We start from the raw sequence: 25,420 nt of genomic DNA on the forward strand, positions 1-25,420 counted from the left end.
ATAATACTAGACCTTACAAATAGCATAGAGTTATAGCACGTTGGTCAAGCTCTGCAACACTGCAAATTTGTGGTATTTGCAAAACGCAAACTCGATATCGTGTCGGCATTTACAGTATACCACATCGCTTGATATTTGCTGTCAGCTGTAGGCGTGTTACAACACAACGCGCAAAGTACTCGAGGTCACGGAGGACAGAACGCTGGGGACCCACTGCCGCAGCGCCGCCGTTGTAAACTCTCAGCGAGTTCCAGGCTTAAATTATCCAATGAAGGCGAAGCTCCATCGAAGCCAGCGCTGGAGATACGGCGCGTGAAGCTCCTGCCTTCGTTGCACAGGCTGAGGGTCAGTGACGCAGGGAGTTTCTGCCATGCGCTTGTGCACAATTGTCGAGTGGGGTCCCTTGGTGGACTTACAGCGAGTCGTGCTCAATTTGTCAGTCCAACTGACAGTAACATGTCGCCAGCCGGGCGGGCGTCGGGACTGCGTGCTGCCAAACCGAGCCACTAGAGCGTGGGAAAATACCAGTTTGCTATCCCAACAACATTTGTCGTCCTAAGTGTGCATGTCATGAAAGCTGCCTCAAGTTTCGCTGACCTTGGAGACGCGGGCGCTACCTCAACAGGTGCTCACGAGCGCAACCTCTCTCCGGACCGGCAGCTATGCCTGGAGGGCTGAAGAGACTGTTGGAGAAGCTCAAGGCGAAAACCAAACGAAAGCAAAATGAGGAGCCTGATCCTCCTGCGGGAGCTGTCGCGGCGGTTGCAGTTTACACCGCAGCCGCACCAGCAGTCACACCAGTGCGGTTCCCATCCCAGCATGCGGCTGCTGTGCTGCCAGGTTCACATACCGCAGACCAAGCAGCAGCCGCTTCGGGGCTGCAATCTGTAGCAGCGGCGCAGGGCCACGAAGAAACACCAGCAGCTACGGAGCTGCTGATCGTCCCCGCGGTCACCTCTGCATCTGGGACGCCACGGCTACACGGGCCAAGCGCCGTCGCTCGACACAGCTCGCCAGCCACCAATGCAATCTTTGAGCAGGCAGGATCCAGGTCGGCGCCGACTGGTGCCGCAACTTCTTACGGCTTGCAAGCACCCCCGGTGGCGACAGGCCCCTGGGATGTGATCGCCGCTGATGCCGCTGTGGACCGCGTCAGAGCGCAGCACTCTGACCCCCGCCACAGCGCCGTGGCGCAGCCATCAGGCGAACGCAGCCAACCATCCGCATCTGGTCCCACGCCCAGCAGCACCAGCAGCAGCGGCCGCACTGGCGCCCCCGCCCAGGGCACAGGGCTTAGCGGCACGGAACCGGGGCCACAGGCTCCCCATCATGCAGCGGGGCTGCGGCTGGCCGCCACAAGCCGTCCTGGCGGCGCCCCTCTGGTTCCGGCCACCACAGCCCAGGGGCCGACAGGGGCTGCGTCCACTGCAGGCCGCCCTGCGGGGACGGGGGCCGAGGCGCGCGGCAGCCCCAGGGCGGGAGTGGCGAAGGGCAATCCGATGTTTGACAACGAACTGCGCCGTTCCATGCTATCGCAGTACGAGGCCTTTTACGCTGAGGAGGAGCAGGAAGAGGGAGGCTCCGGGCAAACAGCAGAGGGGAGTACCGGGGCCTCTGTTGGTCCGGCGGCTGCAGGCTTGACTCGCTCCAACCATTCTCGGCCAGCGGCGGGGGAGTCGCAGCACCGCGCGCCACCGCAGGCGCGGCATCACGGCCACCATGGCCACCCGGGGCATGCATCATCGCTGGCAGCGCTCAATAGCGCCGCCGCGCAGCAGATGAACGTCGCTGCCACGGCTGCCGCCGCTGCCGCTTTGGCGGCAACCAGGAGCGCCGCCGCTGCTGCATCGGTGGCTGCAGCCCGAGCTGAAGCTGGCACTGGTTCCTCGCCTCGGGGACGTGCAGCCGTCGCAGCCTCCGGCCCGGGTGCGCTCAACTTTGCCCGCGACAGCGCCGGACGGGATAGGGTCAACTTGCCGCTGCCGGTAGCCGGTGCCTCAGTGACTGGTGCTGCCGCAGACGGCCACATGAGCGGGCCACGCCACGCCGGCGGTGTTGCAGTTGTTGACTCAATTGACGACATCCGAGCCATCTTCGGCGTCGCCGGCGACGGCGCAGACAGCGACAGCAATGACGAGGAGGATGCCGGAATCGGTAGTGGTGCGGCAGGACGGTCATTCGGGGCAGCGGAGGGTGCGGAGGATGAGGACGTGTACGCGTCGGGTCTTGTCCGTCACAAGTCCAGCATTGTTGTGGGCCACCATCCGGGGCGCCGCTCCATTAGCAGCCTTACCGCGCGCGGCAGCAGCGGTGCCACTGCCGGGAGCGGAGCACATGGCAGCGACACGTTGGCAGGCCTACAGGGAGCCACTGGCGTCGTCGGCGTGGTGCATGGGGGCCATTCCCACAGCGCCGCCGCAAGCGCGGCTGGCTGCCTGGATGCACGCTCGCCGGCTGGGAGTAGCATGACGGGTCTGATCTCGGGTAGCGGAGCCGCCACAACGCAGCAGGCGACCATGCACAGGCGGGCGCTGCGTCTGGCAGTGGCGAGCAGGTGGCGGGCGGCGCTGCAGGACGCGGGCAGGCAGGCATCCGTGCCTTCCACACCGCTGGCGGCGTCTCCCGCTGGCGGCGCCACGCCAACCGGCGCCCGCTCCCGCCGCGTGTCGTCGTCAAGCGGCAACAATGCCTCCGCATCACAGCCAGGAACGCCGTCGTTCGCTGGAGGCTCCGCAACCGCGGCGCTCCTGAACCTGGCCGACGCGGCGGCGGCCCTGATCGGGGCGGGTCGCAGCGTGTCAGGCGCCTCGCAGCCTGTGGTGGCAGCGCTGCGTGCAGAGGCGGCGGCGTACAACAGCAGCACCAGCGGAAGTGCATACGGGCTGGGGCAGCTTGCCTCCACAACCACGGGGCGCCTCAGTCGCGCCTCCTCCGGCCGGGTGCTGTCCATTCGCTACAGCAATGTTGCGGGGGCCTTGACCGCGGGCGCCATGCAGCAAGGCACTGGTGCTATGGTCGGCGCCGGCGGTGCGGCAGCGGCTCCGTCGCTGTTGTGCACTGCCGACGGCGCCACCGCCAGTGCTGCTATAGCAATCACGAGCTCCGCCTACGGCCGCTCACAATCAGGCCGCTCACAGGCGCCGCCCATCTACGCCTGCCCCGGGCTTCGGTATCGCCCCTCCTCGGTTGCAGACCAAGCCCGGATGGCGGTAACGAGCGGCGGCGCGCTTGTCGCTGCCACCGCCGGCCACGACGGATCAGCCGGCGCTGCGGTGCTGGCAGGGCCAGGCACCGGCACGGCGGCCAGCAACCCGATGCTATTGATGGCTCAACCGGCATCTCAGCGGCGGTCAGCTAGCAGCCTCCTAGCAGGCGGCGGCTCCGCGGCGCCTACTGCGCCAAGCACCGGCGTGACGACGGCCACAGGTGTGCCGCTGCTGTCCATTTGCCGGATGCCCTCTTCGCGTACGCTGACGGCAGCCGCCGGGAGCGCCAGTGGCTACACAGGCACAGCCCTGGCAACCGGCATGTCACAGTCCACAGCAATTAGCAGCAGCAGCGCTGCTGGCGTCCTGAACTTGGCTACATTCGGCGCGGTTGCTGCGGGGGGGCTGAGCGCAGGGTCTACGCCGCTGCCGCCGCCGCTGTACCCCGGCAGTCAGCGTCGCCGCTCGTCCACATCCGGCTCAGCACACGGTGGCACCGCGCCATTCACAGGTCCCTATGGCGTGCCCGTACTTCCTCCGATCTCCGCATCTGCGGCGATCATAAGCGGTGGACGCATCCGGCGGTACTCAGCACACAGCGTTGACGCAGCTCCAATGCCCCCAGCTGATACTGGCGAGCAGCTTCCTGAGGACACCGAGGTGACTGCTTCCTCTCCAGGCAGGGAGGCGCGAGAGGGCGCCGTTAGGGATGATAAGCACGTGCGTTTTGTGGGCGCGGCCGACTTGTCGTCGCCTGCAGCAGCGGTTGGTGCAGTGGAGGGGCTGCTCCTGCTTCGCGCCTCGCCACCCAAGCCGCTGCGCCCCATCCTCACAGCCCCATTGCGCGCGCCGCCGCCAAGTGAGAGCGCAGCCGCGGCTGTGGCTGCAGCTGCTGCCTATGTGGTTCCTGCTGATCTAGTAGCGCAGGAGCAGCGGGACTTGGGACTGGGCACAAGTGATGTTGCAGCTACAGATGTCTTCCAAAGTTGCTGCCCAAGCCCATCGGCCTCAACCTCGCCCACGCTTGTCACGGGATCGTCAGTCAACGCACTCTCATCAGCAGCGGGCTCTCCCGAGGAGCCTTGCGCGGTGCAGCCGGGTGTCAGTCTGCATGACACAAGTCCCTTTGCAACGCTCGGGTCGCCTCCCGCGGAGGCCTGCGTGGAGCATGTGCCAGCACCGCCCACATCAGCTGGGCAAGCCAGGCCAGTGGTCGCAGAGGACTCCCAGCTAACTCGTGTCGAGGCTGCGCTCGTGGAGCAGCCTGCCAGTGGCTATCAGCCGTCGGCCATTCCTTCCGCGCACACTCGCGCTGAGGGCCTCGCGCCCGCCGTCAAGCCCCTGCTGGAGGCCGCATGTGCGTTCGCTGTGGCGGCTGCGGCTGCAGCTGCGTGCCTGCAGCAGCCACTGACACCCAGGCGTCTCGGATCCAGCCAGGCACAGCACGTGGCCTCTGGCGGCAGCGGTGCCGCAGCTGCTGGCGGTGCTTCCGCTCCCGTGCAGCCGGCAGTGTTTGTGGCCCTGGCCGCCGTGTCGTTGCTGACCACCGCCGCCTCCTGGCTAGCGCCCCCGAAAGGAGCCGCCTCACCTGCTGAAGGCCTGACTGGCTCGGTGCACAGGGTGGCCAGTGCGGCGCTGTCTACAGCCATGCTGATGCCAGCGCTGTTTGCGGCAACTCCGCTGCTGGGCCAAGCCTCATTGGCAGGGGTTTTACTGCTGAGCTTTCTGGCCATCACCGCCCTCGGCAGCGCCATGCTCGTGACACTGCGCCACCGCATGTCATCTGCTACTGAGACTGAGGCTGCGAACCGGAGGGTGGCACTTCCGGCGCTGCTGGCTGCCCCTGCTGATGTCAGCGGCAAGACCAAAGGCCGCGCGTCCTTCGAACGCCTGGCTCGGCTGTCGCAAGACCTGGGGCGCCAGCAGGAGCTGCTGCACGCACGTGTTGGTGGCACGGCGGCGGGCACGTACGCGGCGGCTCCGACACCCACTGCAGCCCTGCAGTGGTTGGCGCGGCAGCAGGCGGTGCTGTCTCAGGTAAGGACAGGGTAGTGTGATGAACACAAGGGCTGGGTCACATAAGCGGGGGCCTGGCATGCACCGTGAGCAAGCACATGTGCTTGCGCCGCATTGAAACTATGAATGAATCTCCACCGCCTGTAAGTGTTCCGGTCTGTAATACGACGCAGGTCAAGCTGCGCATGCTGGCCGCGCCGGATGTGGCGGGCGTGGTCCGGATGCTGTCGTGCCATGTCGCTGAGTTGGTAGGTGGCAAAGTCATTCCATGCGGCAATGCGATACCTATTGTCGCCTGGACCGAGGGCTGTGCTTGCATGACCACCAGAATCCTGCTGTGCCCCTCTGCTAAGCGGCTCCTTTGTTCTCTGTTGTCGTGCATAACATTATAACAGTACGACGGTTACGGCGCTTACCTGCTGATGGCGCTGCCCGGTGAGACGGCCGAGGTGCTCGAGCACGACCCATCCGACCCCGCGGCCGCCGCTGCGGCCGCCGCGGCGGCGGCCGAGCCGTCGCCTCCGATGGCTGTGCTGGTTCCGCTGGTGCACTGCGCCGCGCTACGGCCGTGGCTGCTGCAGCCACCTGCTCCGCCGCGGCGCAGTGCCGCTGGCCACGGACTTGACGTTACAGAATCTCAGGAGGGCGATGCGCATGAGGGCGACCGGCAGGACGCGGGCGAGCAGGACGCGGGTGGGCTGCTTGACCTTGAGGAGCTGCCCACCATGCTTGCCTGTCTGGACGAGCGCGCAGCGGCGCTGTTCACTGAGATCGACCACTGCTCTCCCGTTACCCCCCAAGCCCAGTGGCCGCCGGCATGGGCACGTGACCTGGCTGCAGAGGATGGTGACGGCGCAGGTGCCACGGCTGCGGCCGGTGTGGCGGCAGGTGGCTTGGGAGGCGGCGGGGTGGAGTCAGGGGAGCTGGATGTGCTCGCAGCGGCGCGGCGGCAGCTGCTGCCGCAGCACGAGGACGCGGACACGCCCAGGGCGGCGCTGCCTATCGGAGCTGCGCCGCCAAATGACGGCATGGCAGCCCGCGCCTCGTACTTTGCGCCTGCTCCGGCCTCGACTTCTGGCGTTTTGTACACCACAGACCTGGGGACAGCCTCAGCCGCCTCATCCTCGCACGTGACAGACGCCGTCACAGCCTCGCTGCCGGTGCTGGCTGTGCGCAGCGAGGTGACAGCCGGCGACCTCATCACCAGCGGCATCCACGCCGCGCCGCTGGAACCCGTCCCGGAAGACCCTGCGGACTCCGGTGGAAATCAGCGGGTGGGGCGGGCGTCGGCCTCAGACGCGGACCTTGATCACCAGGAGCACGTAAACCTCCACGAGGAGGGTTCGCTGGCGGATTCGGGAATACTGAAGACCGCGGTTTCGGCGGAGGAGCTGCAGGTCCAGCTAGGGGAGACCGACGCACGGTGGCCGCTCAACAGCGGCGGAAGCGTCGCCGAGGCCCAGGCGGCAGCTGGGCTGGGCACCGCACAGCCGGAGGAGGATGAGCTTGGGCTTGAGGTGGCAGTGCTTCCGGGCGAGGACCAGGCCGAGGCCATCGCCGCTGCTGCGGCTGCTGCGTCGTTTGGACGACAGCAGTTGCTGCGGGAGGCGGGGCTGCCGGCGGAGAGCGACGCCGGCGGGGGCGACGTTGGCACGGGCCGGATGGCGACGATGGGCGAGGTGGGAGACGAGTGGGCGCCGCCCTACGATGTGATGCTGCTGGCGGCGCACCTCGGGGCTACCAGTCTAATGGTGGCGCCCGTGCACTGCCTGGAGCACAGCTTCGGACTGCTAGTGGTGGCCAGGCCCTGCAGCGGCGATGCTGGCGAGACAGGTGAGGCCCGCTGGTACTGGCAGCGGGTAGGCAAGGATACTGGGTGCACTGGTAGGACGGCCATGACCAAATGCGCTGCAACTGTACGGCATGGGTGTGTGAGGCGAAGCGCTGGTGTAAGGAAGTGCCTGCGAATTGATGTTGCTCCTCGTGCAGGTGGTATGGAGACGTGGTCGCCTGAGCGCGAGGCGCAGGCGCTGCAGCGTCAGGAGCTTGACGAGCGGCTGCTGGAGCTGAGCTGCTGCCTCGCCGATGAGCTGGCGGCGGCGCTGTACCTGAAGCACGTGCAGGTGCGGCCCCGGAAAAGCCTGTGCTGAGGCCCCACATTACCAGCTGACCCGTCCCTTGTCGTTTTGCCTGTTGTCAACTTACAATGCTCGCCCCGTATCTCAACCTATGCCATGTAACAGGCTGAGCTGGCTGTGTCGGAGATGCTGATGGCCGACGTCATGCCGCACGACGCCCTGCAGCTGCTCAAGCGCCGCTTCCAACGCACCCTGCACGCCACCGCATCCTTCACAGCCGCCGGGGCCGCTGGCAGCATGGTGGGCGGGATAGCCGCGGCCGCTGTTGCTGGTGGCACGCCCGGCGGCGGCTCCAGTGCGAGTGGCGCGCCGGGCGCTGCGGGGGTGTTGTCGCCGGTGCTTGCACGCCTGGGCTCCTACGGACCCCTGGTGCGCACTGCAAGCGGCCCGCCGCCATCCCACGCCGCGGCACCTGCTGGCGCCGCCGCCAGCGCGGGCCACGGTACTGAGTCGTACGATGGCAACGCCCAAGAACAGGCCACTGGCGCCACGAGCGCTGATGCAGCCGCGGCGCCGGCTGGCATTGATTCAGCGAGCCGTCGGCGGCTGCACCACCACCACCAGCCGCAGGCGCAGCCGCAGCAGCAGGCTTCGCCCTCCGCCTCGCAGCACTTGCGCAGCAGTCCCAGCACACCCTCGCTACCTCTCCACACCATACCCTCTAGCTCTTCCCTGGGTGGCGGCCCTTCCTTCATCGCCTCCCAGCTCTCCTCCTCCTACCTCGGTACTACCCTGCCAGGCGGCACCTCCTTCTCCCAATTCTCCAGTTACGCTCCATCCATAACCGGCTCTGCGGCAGCCACAATGGCAGGGCAGCGCACCAGCAAGCCCTCCTTCACACAGGTGGCAGGTATGGGCCACAGCCACGGCCACAACATGGTTGGCGGCGGCGGCGCGCCGGCGGTGCCGAACGCGTCATCGCGCAGCCGCTATTCGGTGCCCGGTGCAATGGCGGCGGCAGCGGGCCAGTCGCTCTGGTCGCCGCCGCCGCCAGGCGTGCATTCCCGTACCGTGCCGCCGTCGCCAGCTGGCTCGGCGTTTGCGCCGCCTGACGGGCTGCAGGGCGGCACCACCAGCACCAACACGCACGGTTCGGTCTCAACTGTCCTGGAGGCTACAATCCTGTCACCGCAGGGCGCGCCAGTGCCGGCGTCAGCTTTGCATGCTGGGGAGGGCCGCACAGGGGTTTGGTCAGCCGGCACCCGAGGCCCCATGCTCCGCCACGGCGGCACGTCGGCGCGGAGCATGCGGTCTCCGTGCCACCGGCCGCCGCCCGCGCCCTCGGCCTTCCTCAGTCTTGATGGAACAGCCCCGACCGTGGCAGGTGATGCCAGCGCCGACGCCGCCATGCGCACAGAAACATCCGCGACGTCGACCCTGGAGGTGGAAGCCGCATTGCGGCATCAGGCCGCCGCGCCAGGCACTGGTGGCGGCAGCGGCCGGGCGCTGCTGCACTCTTACTCCTCGCCCCTGCACGCCGGAGGCTTGGGGAGCGGGCTGGGGGCTGGCGCGGCCTGGGCTGGTCGGTCCAGTCGCTCGGGCTGGCAGCTGCGAAGCCGTGAGATCAGCGCGGTAGCGGAGGAGACCGAGGGCAGGGAGGCCACCGAGGCTGGCGAGGAGGGTGCGGCTGCGGAGAGGCCGCAGGCGCCACGGCTTGAGCAGGCGGCTGGTGGGCAGGATCACAGCGTGTCCCAGCGCGAGGCCCAATATCCCCACTCAGCCGCGCCACTGGCTGTGCCCGCCCATGTGGGCACGGCTGTGGGCCCCAGCGTGTTTGCCCGCTGCAGCAGCCCCCCGACTGTGGATATGTCGGGTGGCAGCCTGCCGCACAGTAGCGGAGAGGTGGCTCGGCTGTTCGGCGCGCGCGGGGCCAAGCGACTGTTGGCAGGCCCCTTCGACTCCAACAGCGGCAGCCAGCAGCAGCTGAGCGGCCCGGCGGCAGCGGCGGCAGCGGCAGCAGTTGCCGGTGCCATGCATAACCTCGCGGGCGGCGGCAGCTCTGTCGACGCCACTGGCAGCGCCCGCGTCTCCAGCTCGGGCACGGCAGGCGAGCACATGAGCCAGGTCATGTGCTCCTCACGCGGCGCCCGCGCAGAAGCAGATGAGGCTGCGGCAATAGCAGCGGCAGTAGCAGCAGCGGAGGCGGAGCTGCGCGCAGGCGACTTTGCGGGAGACGCCGAGTGGGCAATGGACGCAGCGGAGGCGGTGTTTCGCGGCAATGACGACTGCACTGACGAGGCACTGGTCAGTGCCGAGGACCTGTGCTCGCGGCGCAGCAGCCTGGCAGTGCAGACGACGCCCTTGGGCGCGCCGGGCGTGAGGGTGCTGGTGCATGCGGGCGCGGCAGCTGCCACCAGAGCCGATGAATCTGCAGGGACAGGAGCGAACTCGCCCAGCCGTCCCGACGGCCAGGCCAGGCCTTCTTCTGCTACGGCCGCCACCGCGGCTACTGCGGCTGCTGCGGCCACCTCCATGGCTGCCAGTGCTACAGCCCAGGCAGCGGCCGCCAACATCTACCGCCTGCCACAACTTCGGATTGTGCCCGGCGGCCCGCCAAGCGGCAGCAGGCCGATGGTGTGCACACCATCCGCTCGTGCGCACTCCACCAACGCCGGCCTCTCAGCTGCCATGGCTGCAGTGCATGCGCTGCAAGGTGAGGTCATGGCGCCAGTCAACCACGGCGCCGCCGCGGGCGGCCTCGGCCTCGGCTTCGCCCTCGGCCCCATGCCCATGGTTACCACGTCCAGCCGCCGTATGAGTGCCATCTACCTACCACACGCGTCCTCCGTCGGCGGCCCCGGCCCCGTCACCGCGGCTGTGGCAGCGCTGGCAGCTACAGCCGGCGAGCGCGGCTTCCAGAGCGGCAGTAGCAGGGAGGGCACGCCGCAGCCGCCCAGTGCCCGCCGCCAGGCGCGCCGCTCCATCCACCTGCCCGCCGGCATCGGTAGCCACAGCTACAGCGGCGTTGGCAACACGCCCCTGGCAGCCATAGCTGCTTCCGGTGGAGGGGGCACGCTGTACCGCGAGAACAGCGGCTTGCTGCTGCAGCCGCCCACGGCGCCCATCAGCTCCCACTCCCTCGCTGGCTTGGTGTCGCCGCCTCCGGCACAGCTGGACCGACGCACATCCGCCACAAGCCGATGGCAGCAGCTCGCGAACGCCGCCACTGCCTCCGCAGGCGTCGGCGTCGGCGGCTCGCACCACACCCACCAGCCCAGCATGCTCCGCCGCAGCGCCACAGAGGCTCTGCGCAGCATGGCTCAGTCTGGCGGCAGCTTCGGCGGTGGCTCTGCGCACGGCAGCGGAGGCGTGGCGGGAAGCAGCGGCACACTGCTGCCTGTCGGATCCGTGGCCGCTGCGGCAGCAGGTGCAGTCGACTCGCCGCGCGGCAGCGGCGCGGGCCACTTGGGCCACAGCACAGCCGGTGCTGCAGGTGGAGGCGGGCCGGGGTCTACAACATTGTACGGGAGCGCGAGCGGCATGGCCAGCAGCGCCGCTGCTGGCAACGCTGCTGCGACCTTCGAGGTGCCGTACAAGCAGTGGCACTCGGCGGTGTCCGTGCTGTTTGCCGACATTGGTGAGTACCGTATTATTTCAGGTCATGGGCCTGTAGATTGTGTGTGGATTTCATGGGTGGTGAGAGTGCAGCACGCTGTTGCTTGGAATCACAATAGAGACCAGCTCGCTGAGCTTGGGCGCGTATCCCTTTCGAAGGTTGAAATCTAAACCCGCCGCCCGCCACCACCGCCCCGGCTACACGCGCAGTGGGCTACACCACGCTGGCTCGTGCGCTAGATCCGGAGCAGGTCATGGCCATGCTGCACAGCCTCTTCAGCCGCTATGACGAAATGCTGGGACCCCTGGCGGTGTACAAGGTGGAGACCATCGGCGACGCATGTGAGTGACGGGGCAGCGGTGCCCATGCTGTCGCATGTTGGGTCGGCGGGACCGGTTGGCAGCTGCGTCGGTTGTCACCGTCAACGGCGCGGTGGCTTGGCTGGCATGAGTGAAGAGTTGAGCGCGCGTGCACGCGCATACCGCTAATCCGCAATAAGCCTCTAACCAATAGGTCGTCACATTGCAACTTGCATTTGCGCTTTGCAGACATGGCGGCCACGGGGCTGCTGCATGAGACGCCCAGCCACGCGTCTGACCTGGTGGCGTTTGGTGTGGGCATGATCCGTGCCGCCGCCTGCGTGCGGGACCCGAGCACCGGACAGCCACTACGCATCCGCGTCGGCATCAACAGCGGCCCCGTGTGCTCCGGCATCGTGGGGTCCTGCCGCGCCCGCTACTGTCTCTTCGGTGAGGCTCACACCGCTGCCGTGCTACGCTGCAGCTGTGGCTTCTTGGGGTTCCCTAGAGAGCTGGGGAAAACATTCGAATATTTGAAGCTCTGTTGAACAACAGAATCGACGCTGTGTGTGTGACTGTGTGCTGCGCTACATCCCTGCAGGTGACACGGTGAACACTGCCAGCCGGGTGAGTCCTTGCAGAACCACATGTTTAAAATTGTACAAACGTAGCGTACCTGGCCCGTTGAGTTACTAACTCCCTGTATCCCGTGTTGGTCTCGCCCTGCAGATGGAGTCAACAGGCGTGCCCGGGACCATTCAGGTAAGCGAGAGCGCATTGCGCATCGCCGCCTGGCAAGCCACCAATGCATTGCGGAAACGAAAATGCCAGTCTCGTCTACATCATCTCAAGCGCGCTGCTGTCACGGCAAGTGGGTGCTAAACAGCCCGATCGCTGTACCTTATGACATACACAGATTACCGAAGACACGTACCTGGCCTTGCCTGAGGTGGCCCGCGTGCACTGGAGCAGTCGTGGCGAGGTTGAGGTCAAGGGCAAAGGTAAGGACACTTCAGACTGCTCGTTCCGTATGTGAGGCGGAGCTCGCCACATGCACATGTTCAAAACAGAAGTGCATGCAAGGGTGCATAACAAACACTGACCCTCTCCACGCCCCCTGGCTGGATCTTAATTCAATCGCCGGCAGGGCTGATGAAGACGTACATCCTCAACGTCGAAGAGCTAGAGGTGGCAGCAGCTGCGGAGGCTGCAAGGCCTCAGGGAGAGGCGGCGGCGCCATACCACCAGCAGCATGCGGAAGATGGGGCGCCGGCGCCACCCTCGGAGTCCGGCGAAGCTGGACCGCCAGCCTAAGGGATGCTGCCTTGCTTGAAGTTGGTTAGGTCTCTACAACGCCAGGCCCAGTAGTATGGCTGGCTCACGAGATCGCTTCTGATTGTCCCAACCATTGTATTACGTGTGAGCCACGGCTTTGGTGGCGGGCGGGCGGGCGTTGGACCAAAGAACTCATAATGTGGCGAGCTCTTGGCCCAAAAGCATGATGTGGGGTATGCCAAAAGCAAACATGCTTGCTGGGATTGCATGGACCGCTGCTGATCAAGAAGGCCGCTGGAATGCGGGTGTCTGCCTTACTTTTTCTGCCCAAAGAAGGAGGTTTGGTATCCCATTACGGACGGACAGCAAGCCAGACTCCCCGCCTGCGAGTATGTTACGGCTCTGGGCGCTCGAGGGTCTCGATGAATCGGTTGCACGTTTCTGGTGATGTGGTCCTGCTGTCATCAACATGGTCTCACAATAGTGGTGGATGGGTACCGTCTGTCTCACACATGCATACAGCCTCGCAAGATTACCGCACGCACAGATCAGGCGGTTTCGCGACCGCACATTGCTGATGCGAATCCCATCATGGGTTAAAGTGTACATACACAATGCCAGCGTGACTTGCGGGTTGTGTCGTCACGAGCTTGATTACAGGCGTGGTTACATACGTGAGCGCAGGAAGCTCCAACAGAAGTACATACCAGGGCTTGAGGTCGGCCGTTTACTGTAGATACAATGCCGTTTGCCTTGTCGTTTAGCGGTAGTTGGTGGTGGGGATTGAGTACGCTGCTGGAGGACTCAGCCTATGAGGCAGAGTACGGGGAAGATGGATTACGAGGGAAGTTGAATTACAGCTGTGAGAATGGCGGCTTTGTGCAATGCAGCGAAGACCCATTTGACTTGCAGAGAAGCAAACCAAATGTGATGGCCCTATGGCTGTGCATCTCTATGTGAACGCACGGCGTGCAAGCAGCGGGGCTGCGCGATATCGGTGCTTGGCAACAATGTGGGAGACGCAATCGCGTGCCTGCACGCGGCGGGGGAGTGTGATTCTTGGTTCCGGACGTGCGGCTGACACCCTGGTTGTATTTAAAACCGCATATTATAATTTGTCAACGTGAGGGAGACGTGTTCCCCATGGCGGCATCTATCGGGAGACACCAAGCGGAGGGGGGCCTTTGGCCAATGCAACTCACATGGGGTCGTGCATAATAAGTATGGGCGCATGGTTGTGCCGGGCGGATTTTATTCTTTATCCAGTTCCCTCTCTCTGGCACGAGTAGTGCTGGGCAATTTGTGTGCCTTTTATCCTAAATTCCTAACAAAATGAGAGAGGGAGTGAAGGAGCCTAATAATTTTTGGTGTGGCGTGCAGTGGAGCTGGCTCACGTTCTTGAATGGGCGGGGACTCATTTGATGTTGAATCCTTAGTCCGAGACTCCACTTGACAAGCAAAGTTGGCTATCCCTTTCAAGGGAAAAGTGGGGCGTGCCGCCACGCCACGTTGGTGCGTGTCTGAGCCGACGGTTCCAGAACTACCTTCATCTCCCGGACATAGCGGGGGTCGGTTTGTACACGCACCGCGAACCCTGCGTCGAGCCGTGTCCCCCTGAACCTGTCAAGCTCAACCTGAACCTGTCAAGCTCAAAGCACAGCGGGCAACAAGCCAAGACAAGATATCTTCCCTCGCATGGGACAAGGGGTGTCAGCTTTGTACAGCTGGAAAATGGGCTGAGCCCCCGTACGCTTGGGAGCTAATAGGCGTGTAACGCCCCGTCAGAGCCTCCATACCGCTACGACGCGCAGGCGCATCGGCTAGGGACACTCGGGTTGGGGTCGTGCGGGATTTCCCGCGCCACGCATGCGTGCCTTGTCCCGTTCCCAAACACCCCAAGCATTTCTTTCGCCTCCTGCCATAATCAACACCTCCCCGGCGCCCCACGCTCAAAGGGCTAGGCGCGGGGCGGGGGCGACCTCGGGGCTTCTCGGCATCCTGGCGCGTAGGCAGGCATGGCTCGGCAAGTCGCTCAAAATTTTCGATATACTTCCCCGCTTTGCTTGCCGCCAACATAGTTTGCCTTAGAGACTGCATATCAGCGGGCACCGGATGCTTTCCTCGCGACCTCGCGAAAGTCAATTGTCCATGGACGCGCGAAGGCACTTCTCGCTCCGCCCGAATTTTCCCTGCCACCTATTTACATGCAATAGGCATTAACAAATACTAATACGCAGCAGTCGCGGTTTGCGCCAGTATGCTATGTTTTGCCGACACCACGCAGCCACGCACGCACGCACGGACAGGGGTGTTCCTGGGGGGCTTCGCCCCCCCCTGGTTTTGAGAAGCGTGGGGGCGAAGGACAGTCGGGAGGTTGGGGGCGAAGGCCAGTCGGGAGGTTGGCACGAAGGCCAGTCGGGCGGGAGGGGCGCAGGACGCCTGCAAAGGCAGTTGGGGCGAAGCACGCCAGGGAGACGGGCCGTTCTAAGGCGGCGCGTGGGGAACGAGGAGGTAATGCCGCTATCGCATCTAGCAAGAAGGATGGGGGGGCTCAGCCCAAAAAGTGGGCTGAGCCCACGCCAGTACGCCACGTCTCCAGTCTGAGGCCGCAAGCGTCTACCTTATCTCCCGGACATAGCCTGGGTCGGTTCGTACAGGCACGGCCCGCCGTAACGTGTCCAGCCACGTCCCGCTGTCAAGCAACAGTACAGCCAGCAATCAACCACACAGCAGGAAATCCTCTAGTCCTAACACTCCTCACTGCTGCGTGCGGCCTACCATATACTGTCCTGTACTATGCTCGCCACCAAAGACCCTAACTAGACACCGGCCGGCCTCAACCTGCGCGCCAGCGCCGCTTCTCGGGCGACGCCGTGCTGTCATCCTCAAGCCAAGAACAAGGAGGTGGCTGCCTTAGGGAGGCAGGAAAAGGGCTGAGCCCTCCCCTCCCGGGTCGTTATCAACCCAGCCACCTTGACGCGGGCGCCTACTAAGCACACGCCTCTATGTTGGGGGCCTTTGGCATCCCCGCAAATCCGGACGTGGCCGGTTGGGTGGGGTGCACAGTCCGTGCTAACCCGCAGCTAACAAACTAGTCACGTCACTCGCCGCCAATCGACACGTGCACCCTCAGCCCCACGCCCTGCTAGCGCCGTTCAGGCTCTCAGCCCGGCCCCGCCGCCGCCGGCGGCCATGGCGGCCGCTGCAGCTTGGTCGGCCGCTCGAAGCCCATCAGCTTCAGCGGGAGGAGCACACGGATCACGTTGCTTGGCGGCGGAGACGTCGCGGTTCTGGGGATGGGGAACGGGGAGGAAGAAGAGAGCGCACATGAGCTGTCCCAATCGTCAACCTGTCAATCAATCCGTCCCCAGTGCCCAGCCGTCCCCGCACATGCACGGTCCTCACCCAGGTCGTCAAGCAGTCGTTGCAGACTTTATTTGACCGACCAGGGCCGCTGCCCCTCTTTCAGCCCCCCAAGCCGCTTGATGGCCATCTCCTGACACCCGCAGTTGTAGCAGGTCTGCATGGTCGGGAGGGTGGGAGGGAGGGGGGCCACACAAGGGCTTCCGCTAAAGCCAGGCATAAACCCAGCGGCCCACCCATCCACCAGCAATTGCAATCCCACTCAACCCACCCACCTTGCGATCCCACTCAACCCACCCACCTTGCAATCCCACAACCCACCCACCTTGCAATCCCACTCAACCCACCCACCAGCAATTACAATCCCACTCAACCCGCCCACCCAGCCACCAGGCATAAACCCACCCACCAGCAATTGCAATCCCACTCAACCCACCCACCTTGGAGGTCTTGTATTCATCGAAGATGAACACATGCTTGGCGTAGCGCTCACGGAGCAGCTTGATGAGCCGCCCCGTCGGCGCGCGCCCGCCCCTGACGGAGATGGGGGAGCCGCCCTTCCCTCCCTGGAAGGCCCACGAACCCCACCCCACCACCACCTCCTCCTTGGGCCTGCCGCCCGTGAGCTGCTTGGCGACGCGGTGGAGCGCGCGGTCGCGCTGGATGAACGCAGCCCAGCGCTTTCGGCGGAAGGCGGAGAAGTGGTAGTGCCACAGCACGTGCACCGCGCCCCGGGGCTCCGCCTCTGCCGGCCCCGCCGCCTCCGCCTGCCCCGCCGCCTGCCCCGCCGCCTGCCCCGCCGCCTGCCCCGCCGCCTGCCCCGCCGCCTGCCCCGCCGCCTGCCCCGCCGCCTGCCCCGCCTCCTGCCCCGCCGCCTGTCCTGCCGCCCCACTGGCGAAGAGGTAGCGCAGGCGCTCTTCAAACCGGGCCGCCGACGCGGTCGCCGCCGTGGGGATGCCGCCGACGTACGCCTGCAGGGCTGGCGCAAGCTGTGGGCGGTTTGGCTGGAGTCGTTCCAGGCCTGACATGTGCCGCCAGTGGCCCATACTCATGTGGAATCGGCCCCGCTTCTGGCGCCGCCGCCGCGCTGTCCTGGCTCGCGGCTGCCAGTGCTTCGATTGCTTCCGGCGGTGGCCCCCCTTGCGCCCGCCCCCCTTGCGCCTGCGACGCGGCTCCGGCGGCAGCTGCCCAGGGAACAACTCCTCATCCAGCTGCTTGTCGTGCAGCTCGAGCAGGAAGCGCTGGGCAGGGCTGACACCCTCCCTGACACCCTCCCAAGCCCAGGGCCCTGGCTGGTACAGCGGAGACCGTGCTGCCATGAACCAATTCCCTCCCCCGCACGGGTCCACACCGATGATCTGCGTGGCCTTCATCTTCTCCAGGGTGCACAGCTCCTCCGCATCGGCGGGCGCGGTCGCCGGCTTCAAGTTGGCCAGCGGCTTGTTGTGCGCTTCTCGCGCCACGCTGCAGGCCACCCCGTCCGTGGTGATGCCGTTACAGAGCTAGTGCAAGCTCGCAGCAGAGGGCCAATAAGTACTGCCCGGGTCCAACTTTGATCCCACCATTCCCAAGTGCAACCCCTCGTCCCCTGCATGTCCCCTGCAGCTGCCCACGTGCAAGCAACGAGTGCAATGGTCAAGCGCCGCAGTCAACGAGCGAGCCAACCCACAGCCTCCACAACTGTCACAGGGCACAATGCCAACAAAGCCGCAGACCACATGCTGTAGTAGTGCGATGCCATCTTGCAACCCAAGCAAAACCCCTACCCATTCAAATAATACTTAAACGTTTCCAACAGCCAAAGCCCTAACCGCTACTCGTCACGGCCTATACGAAGCTTCCTCTTGTCAGCACTCAACAGGTTGTACCAAGTCTGTTACCGCTGCGTCGTTTTATCCTCAGCCAGCCAGCGGGCCAGCGCCGTTGCCATCCAGGCCGCCTGCGCCCTTGTCGCCGTACTCCTGGGCCAGCAGCGTGTCCACGTGGAAAACGCCGTGGCCGCGGCCGGCGCGGCGGACCTGTTTGAATTCAGCGTGGGGGGTTTGGCATCGTGGCGTGCGTGTGTATGTGGTGTGCTCCTGAGATGGCAGCTGTTCGCCAGCATGCAGTGTATGGCCGCCGGCCATGCTGGTGCGTGCATGGCAGGGATTGACAGGTGCAGGGATCGCTGCAGGGGTCGTATCTTGTTTGTGGGGTAATGTCTAGCTCCAGACAAAAACGGCCGGATGGCCGCCGTCTTTGTCTGGGCACATGCTGGCGGTTTGGGGGCTTCTCCATAGGAATAATTCGGACAAAACCCGCCCCAAACCCGGGCCAACAAAGTCTCGCCCCAGACACTAGCCCCCGGCAGGAACGTCTAGGAAACAGCCAAAATGGCCAATTAATGCCTGTAGACATTAAGATAGGAGCCCTGGATCGCTGGCACGCAAACACCATGTTGTGCACGCTGGCGAAGCTGGTGCACATGCCTGTGTATACGAGAGTAATGGTGCATGTGCCTAGGGAGTTTCAGGATAGAGGATGTGCGCAAACAGCACAGCCGGGCGGGCGCCGCCAGCAGCTAGCTCACCTGGCTGACCAGCACCGCCGCCTCCTTGACGTCCTTGGACTGTGTGTGGGGTGGCGGGGTTGGGGTTGGGGTTGGGATGGGACGACTGGGTCCATACTGGCGGGAAGTTCGCATCCGGACTTGCGCTGACAGGTGCACAGGCTACACATGCCACGCCCTGTGGGCCCTGGGTTGCACTAGGCCACGCCCCCACCCATCCCCGCTCACCTGCTCGTGAAGCAGGTAGTCCTCAATGAAGTGGGTGGCGTCGGCGTCGCCCACGGTCTGTCAAGAGCATCACGGCAAGGGATACAGGATACGGTAGTGGTATCGTAGTCGTTCGTCCAGGCACGGGGCACCAACACATACAATTGAATACTCAGATCGGAGAAGGAATTGGCCATGCATGAAGCTGACTGGGCTTTGCATGCCCTCTGTGGACCGCCAGCAAACCTAACGCGAGCTGGCGCCTAATGCCCGCACTCGCACCTGCGCCACGGTGTGCAGGTCACGCAGCTTCTGAAAGTTGAGTTTCTCCAGGCTCAGGGCCAGCTCCGTGGCGTGCAGCGCGTCGCCCTTCTCTGTGGGTGCGTGTGTGTGATGCCGGCGGCAGACAGACGGCGGCGGCAGACAGCCGAGTAGGGGAGGAGGGCAGGGAGTAATAAGTGATTGAATGGTGCCACGGAATCCTGCAGCGCTACGGTAATTATAACTAAGCCGCATGGCCACCACGCGCAATGCTGCTTGGTGCGTGCTTCACTTCAGCCAGCTAGCTCTATATCAGCCATGCAAATCTGACCTGCGTGCCAGAACTCGGTCTCCGGCGGCGCCAGGGCCAGCAGTCGCACACGGCCGCCGCGCTGGGTCTGTAAAGGTGGGACGACATGACGTGTGCGGCGGTGCGCCCGGGGAAACAAGGAAAAGAAAGGCGATGCACCACATGCACCCACGAGCATACACCGGGCAAAGGAACTGACCTCGCTGCTGGTCTACGGCCACGCATACACATATGCATAACTTGCAAACCCCCAGTCCCCAACCAACGCTGCAACCTAAGCGTGGGTAACATTCGGCTCCCCACCGGCTACTTTACACACCCTTCCCGCGCAGTCCCTGATGGTATCATCCACATGGCTATCCGTCGCGACCAGCAGTAACCTCGCTCTGCCCAAAGCTGCACCAAGACCCAGTCACTCCCACGCACATCTCCTACCTGGTAGTTCATGAGCAGGTGCGCGTGCTCCCGCTCATCGTCACTGCGTGTGTTATGACCGCGCAGCAGCAGCAGCCGGATCAGATCAGATCAGATCAGACCGAAATGCAGCAGCCAGCAGGGCGCACACACACACACACACACACACACACACACACACACACACACACACACACACACACACACACACACACACACACACACACACACACACACACACACACACACACACACACACACCGGTAAAAGACACACGCACACACGCACGGTACACACCCACGGCACCCACGGCACGCAAACGAGACACGCACAAGCACACAAACGACACACATCACACATCACACGCACACGCACACACATACACATACGGCACGTACACGCCTACATACCTGTTGTGACGGAAGTAGGCTGCAAAGCCTGGCAGCCCCACGTCGTCCCGCGCGAAGAAGTTGTACATGCTGGTGTACACGTACGACATGTTGAGCTCGATGCTGTGGGGTTGGTGGTGGTGGCAGGTAAGAGGTGGCGGTGGTGTGTTTGGTGCGTGGTGCGCAGTGATGATGGTGAGAGGTGGGCGACAGGCAAGGGATACGAGGCACGAAGGGCGGGGAAGTCAGCTTACAGGCGAAGGAGGCTAGATGTGGTAATGTGCCTGTACCGGTATGACAACCAAATGTTCGAAGCCGCAGTGTCTACACGCCCAGCACAGGCAAGGACGTACGCCCACCCACCAACAGAGCCAGCAGGGCAGCTAGCAGTCAACTGTCAACTTACTTGATTTGCTCGTTGATGCCGGACTCCAGGTCAGGCGAATAGTTGCTGCGGGCCAGGGAGTAGGTGGCGGCCAGGCCGGGCTGCAGGGAGGGGAGGCGTGAAAGGGTAGGCAGCAGGGGGCGCAGTAGTGTCGGCACGGTAGCCGGCGGCACAGCCGGCGTAGCCAGCGCTGGACCAGCACTAGCGCGGCGCCCGCACTCGCGCCCCAGCCTCCCTCCCTTTTCCTCCCTCCCTCCCTTGCCTCCCGTCCCCTTCTTTACAATTGGGTTCGGTCTTAGTTTGGGCTGGTATCGACAACCCCTCCCCTCCCCTTCCCTGGCGTCTCCTCCCCTTCCCTGGCGTCTCCTCCCCTTCCCTTGCTTCCCTCCCCTCCCTTTCCCCGCCGACCCCTGGGACCTACGCATTGGGCTCGGGCATAACCTACTGGATTCCCCTTTCTTCCCTCTCCCCGCCCCACTCCCCTCCCTCCCCCCCTCCCCTCCTCCCCCTCCCCACCCGCCCCCCTCCCCTCCTCCCCTCCCCTCCTCCCCACCCGCACCCGCCCCCCTCCCCTCCTCCCCTCCCCTCCTCCCCACCCGCCCCCCTCCCCTCCTCCCCTCCCCTCCTCCCCCTCCCCCTCCCCTCCTCCCCCCCTCCCTCCCCCCCTCCCCTCCCCCTCCTCCCCCTCCCCTCCTCGCCCTCCCCTCCTCGCCCTCCCCTCCTCGCCCTCCCCTCCTCGCCCTCCCCTCCTCGCCCTCCCCCACCTCGGCCTTGGGGTCCATGAGCTGCTGGTCCATGGCGGCCACCAGCGGCTGCACCTCGCCCATGGGCTGGAACACCAGGCCCGACTGAACCTGCTCCCGAGCCTGGGGGTGGGGTGGAGCCGGGTACATGGGCGGCTTGGTTATTCCCAGTCAGCACATCGAGACACGCTCAGCGACACGAGGGTGTGGGGCAGGTGACAGGCGAGGATGCATGGGGCGGGGGACAGAAGGCAGGTTCAGGGGCGCAGAGTAAGGTGGGGCGGTGATGCGCGAGGCGGGGGCGGAGCCGTGCCAAGGGAAAAAGAGCGAACAGGGTTCAAGGCAGCGTCAAGTCGAGCTCGGCATTGCAACTTACTCGGGCAATTACGGGATCCTCTCGTGCCGGCTCGCGTCCCTCGCTGTCAGAAAGCGCGCGGCGGGTCTGCAACACGCCGCGTCGCACTCCAGTGGCGGAGGGGGCTGCGGCAGCCGCGCGCGGCCACCGGCCGGCGCGGCCGCTGTCTAGGCGGCTGCTGACGGCTGAGACTGCGCAACTGGTGCTGAGAAGCATCGTTTCTCCGGTTGAGGGAAAGTGAGGAAAGGTCAACGGTACTGGGCTGCGGCGCCTGAACCTGGTGCTTCCCTTTGTAGGAGCTGCTGTGCAGGAGGCTGTTAATAAAGCGGTGGTAGGCGGCGGTCGGACGAAGCCCAGCAGGGTGCTTGGCTTTCTTTCTCGAGCGGGCTGCATCCGAGCGCGCTCCTTCGATCGCGACTCCGCACCGTGGCCCTCGCACTCACCTCAAAACCCTCGCTCACCGTTCCGCAGTTATCCATTTCCAAAAGATGCGGCTGCTCTCAGCTACCACCCTGTGCGGCGCCGGCGGCCGCGCCACAACAGCGCTGCGGGCGCTGCTGGGCTCGGTTCCGGCCGGCCCTTCGTCACCGGCCTCCGCCTCCAGCAGTAACCCCGCCTGCGACAGCAGTGGCATTGGCAGTGTTGGGTCTTACACCAGCCGTGGAGGCGACGCCCGCGGCTGCAGCAGCACTGAGCTGCAGCCGCGGGCGCTGCAGCTGACGGCGCACCGTGGGTCTGACAGCATCCGTGGCAGCGGCGCCACCGTAAACAGCGGCAGCAGCCAATTTATTAGAATGCTGGTGCTACGGGGCACAGTGGCCCGCCTCGGCTGCGGCAGCGGCGGAAGCGACGGTCTGGCCACTCGGCCGATTTACTGGAGACGCGCGGCTCTGCTGCACACTAGCGCCGGAGCCTGCGGAAGGGAGACTGGGGGTGGTGACATTAACAATGCGGCTGCAGGCACACGGGAGGTGAGCTGGAACGAAAGCGCAATGTTGGGCTTGGGCTTGGCGTGTGCCGGGCGCGTGCCGGTCGTCTTCGGGGCCCTTTGGGGCTGACGCCGCCGGTGCGCTCTGTTTTGTGCTGTAGGCGCCTGTCGAGCCGCCGCACGAGCAGCACGGCAACAGTGCCGCGATTCTGCGGGAGCTGGAAGATGCGGAGCGTGGTGGCGACCCCGCATCAGTGCTGCAGGTGCGGTTTGGCATGGATGTCACAATGGATGGCCTGCCTGGCGCGACTCTGCTCGGCACAGGCACACGCTGCAAACCGCCTCCACGCTGCGCATCACTACGCCCTGCTGTGCCGGCCGGCCCCGCCGCCCTGGGACACGCCCTCTACGTCTCGGTTGCGTAGTATGTACCGTATGGTTTGGGTTTGGTGAACTCGCCTGCCCTTTCCTGTCCTCCTCAATCGTACCTGTGCAGGTGGTGGAGCGGCTGGGTCATGAGTTTGATGAGGCGGCGCTGGTGGCCGCACTGAGGGCAGTGTCACACACCGCTGCCGGCACAGGCAAGCTGCAGCCGTGGTCAAGGGTGTGGAGGGCCAGGCGCAGGAGAGTGGGGGCTTAGTTGGCGGGCTGCTGACGGGCCACAACCCAGTTCTTGTCAACTAGCGCCACGGGGATGGGAAGTCTGAAGTTCGTTGCAGAGCCGGGCGGGCTTGGTGCACGGTAGGCCAGTCGTGTGTTATTGCGGCTAGCACGTGACTGGATCTGTCGGTTTGATGTGAAATCCAAATGCGATGTCGTATCTGTACACGTGCGCTCAAAGACGTGTTCCGCCACGCCTGCCCTGCATGTACGGTGCGGCTGCCGCCACCTGACGCTTATCACGACTACCATCCACTCACCCGACAACCGGCTGTGTCGTGCAGGCGGCAGCGAGCAGCCAGACGTCGGCGGTGCAGGGCGGCTGGCGGCCAACTCCACCTATCAGTCCCTGCTAAGTGAGTTATTGGTCCTGTGCACATTGTGGAGGCGGCGCGGCAGCTGGGTCCCGGAACTCCCGACAAGCTGACACCTACTTGCACACAGCCGGGGCAACCATGCGTGCTAGCCAGAATGACACATGCGGCAGAACTCGACGACGCGCCATACGCCACACGTGCGGCGGTGCTGTTGCCACATGCGCAGCGCCCTGCAGCACCGTATGTAGCGCCCTTGGCCCACGGCATGCAATCGGTGTCCGGGGCATGGTATTCGTTGTCAAGCTCACCTATGCTTGGCCTGAGCGCCGTGCCCCCCCCGCCCATACCCAAATCCCTGCCAACCCCAATCCTCTGGGCGGCTCTCAGGCATGGTGGTGGCGGGCTCTGAGCGGCTGAGCCCGGCACAGGCGGTGGAGGTGGCGGCCAGCCTGGGGCGGCTGCATCTGGAGGACCAGGTGGGGGGCAGGATGGGGTTGGGGGACTGGATGGGGCGGAGAGTGTGTGTGTTAGACAACACTAGAACTGGAAAACGCAAAACGTGCATGTGTGTGTGCGCGCGCGCGTACGCGCGCGCGTTCACGTTGCGAGCGCAAGGAAATCAGCACGCTTGATGGGCATACAGGTTTGGCTTGGGTTTACGTAACCCCCCTGCGTTGCACCAACCTTCCGCACTCGGTCTCGCTCCTGATCACATGCCGTACAGATGGTGTTGGACTGCCTGGGTCGGAACTTGGTGTCCCGCCTGCACGAGCTGTCAGGCAGCCAGCTGGCAGACCTGGTGGGTGTGTGACGGCACTGCAGTGGTAGGGGCGTTGGAGGTGCACGTGTGCTGTACGTGTGTGTACATGTGCACGTGCATGCGTACGTGCGTGCGACGCGAGGCTAGCTCCAGACTTTGACTCGCCGTCTGGAGGTCGGGCCAACGTTACATGCGTACTGCGCCACTGACCCGGCTTTGGAGTGCCGTCGGGACTCAGTATTGCGTGCCCGTGTGCACTGGGACTCTGGGAGTTGTAAGGCCGGGAAACTCCCACAATATGTGCAGCCCCCTAACCCCCTTCCCAAAACGACCACACAAAATACTTGCTTCTGAAACTGGACGATGGTTGTGCAGGTGGAGGCGTACGCCGACAGCAACGCCAGCCCCGGCAAGGTGCTCGCGGACGCGGTGCATCAGCGCCTGGCGGGAGGCAGCAGCGGGGGCGGCAGTGGCAGTCAGCAGCAGCAGCAGCAGCAGCAGCCGGTGGATGAGGGTCGTGTGATGAAGGGCCGGGCTACTGCAGACGGTGTGCAGCTCGGCACGGCGGGGCCGGGTGAAGAGCGGTCTGGCAGCGTGGGGCTGGGAGAGCTGCAGGGGGAGGACGCTGAACGGGTCCGGCGGGGCCTGGACCGCCTGGGGTACGGAGCGCCGGGCGCTGCCGGTGCGCCCCCCCGCCAGGGGCAGAGCGACCGGAGCCAGGGGGTAGACTACGCGTGAAAGGCTTAGAGTGGGAGCTGTCTTCGATGGGAACTTAGGTGAGAGGGGGCTAGTCCTGCACACATGCCTCCGCCGTGTTGGTAGTGTTGGACGTACACGCATCAACTGTACGAGTATGCAAGGATTATATGTGCGGGGACTAGCCGTAGTCCATGTTGCTGACACGAGCTGGTGTGCGTTCTAAGGTCTTGGCATTACCCTCCAGAAACATTACGCCGGTATTACTTCGGAAGGCCGGGCAGGCTGGCGTGGGAAGAGGAATCGACTCCCACTATCTCAGGCTTAGGTGCCAGGCATGGAATGGGATGACACATTGTTTTGGCTGCTGCCAGAGCTTGCGAGGTCTGTTCGGGGCTCGCGCGGAAAGTCCGCAGCAGTAACAACTCGGCGATATGCTTGCACGCGAGCAACCCCGCGCATAAGACGGGCCGCCCTCTATGCCACATGCTTGTCTTCTGTAAGGTTGCATAAAAATTCGCTAGATAACTGGTCGCTCGCAAGCTTGAGAGACCGGCACGCGGTCACATGGTGACGGCGCTGAAGGGTTTACCC

General features: G+C 64.6%; 3 protein-coding genes across 3 annotated transcripts; 2 read left to right on the forward strand and 1 right to left on the reverse strand.

Annotated features, from left to right (window-relative positions):
* Positions 1-29: 29 nt before the first annotated feature.
* On the forward strand, positions 30-14,078 carry CHLRE_13g574400v5 (uncharacterized protein). Its single transcript, XM_001693462.2, has 12 exons — positions 30-345; positions 626-5,243; positions 5,396-5,470; positions 5,618-7,055; positions 7,212-7,345; positions 7,466-10,937; positions 11,126-11,257; positions 11,465-11,665; positions 11,817-11,842; positions 11,945-11,977; positions 12,132-12,216; positions 12,363-14,078. The coding sequence occupies exons 2-12, from the start codon at positions 663-665 to the stop codon at positions 12,527-12,529; spliced, it is 10,344 nt and encodes a 3,447-aa protein (XP_001693514.2). The 5' UTR covers positions 30-345; positions 626-662; the 3' UTR covers positions 12,530-14,078.
* A 3,257-nt stretch (positions 14,079-17,335) lies between these two features.
* On the reverse strand, positions 17,336-21,809 carry CHLRE_13g574500v5 (uncharacterized protein). The gene is made up of 10 exons (XM_043069427.1): positions 21,487-21,809; positions 21,132-21,233; positions 20,389-20,468; positions 20,004-20,105; positions 19,615-19,657; positions 19,201-19,267; positions 18,891-18,982; positions 18,630-18,686; positions 18,423-18,461; positions 17,336-17,871 (listed from the first exon to the last, which is right to left on the reverse strand). Exons 1-10 carry the CDS (start codon positions 21,679-21,681, stop codon positions 17,752-17,754), a joined length of 897 nt encoding a protein of 298 aa, XP_042917402.1. The 5' UTR covers positions 21,682-21,809; the 3' UTR covers positions 17,336-17,751.
* Positions 21,810-21,919: 110 nt separating this feature from the next.
* CHLRE_13g574551v5 (uncharacterized protein) lies at positions 21,920-25,341 on the forward strand. Its single transcript, XM_043069428.1, has 7 exons — positions 21,920-22,436; positions 22,555-22,656; positions 22,890-22,974; positions 23,338-23,409; positions 23,758-23,846; positions 24,095-24,169; positions 24,506-25,341. The coding sequence occupies exons 1-7, from the start codon at positions 21,954-21,956 to the stop codon at positions 24,866-24,868; spliced, it is 1,269 nt and encodes a 422-aa protein (XP_042917403.1). The 5' UTR covers positions 21,920-21,953; the 3' UTR covers positions 24,869-25,341.
* The last annotated feature ends 79 nt before the right edge of the window (positions 25,342-25,420 follow it).

The sequence above is a fragment of the Chlamydomonas reinhardtii genome, chromosome 13 (genome assembly GCF_000002595.2).
Source record: "Chlamydomonas reinhardtii strain CC-503 cw92 mt+ chromosome 13, whole genome shotgun sequence".
NCBI classification, from domain to species: Eukaryota; Viridiplantae; Chlorophyta; class Chlorophyceae; order Chlamydomonadales; family Chlamydomonadaceae; genus Chlamydomonas; species Chlamydomonas reinhardtii.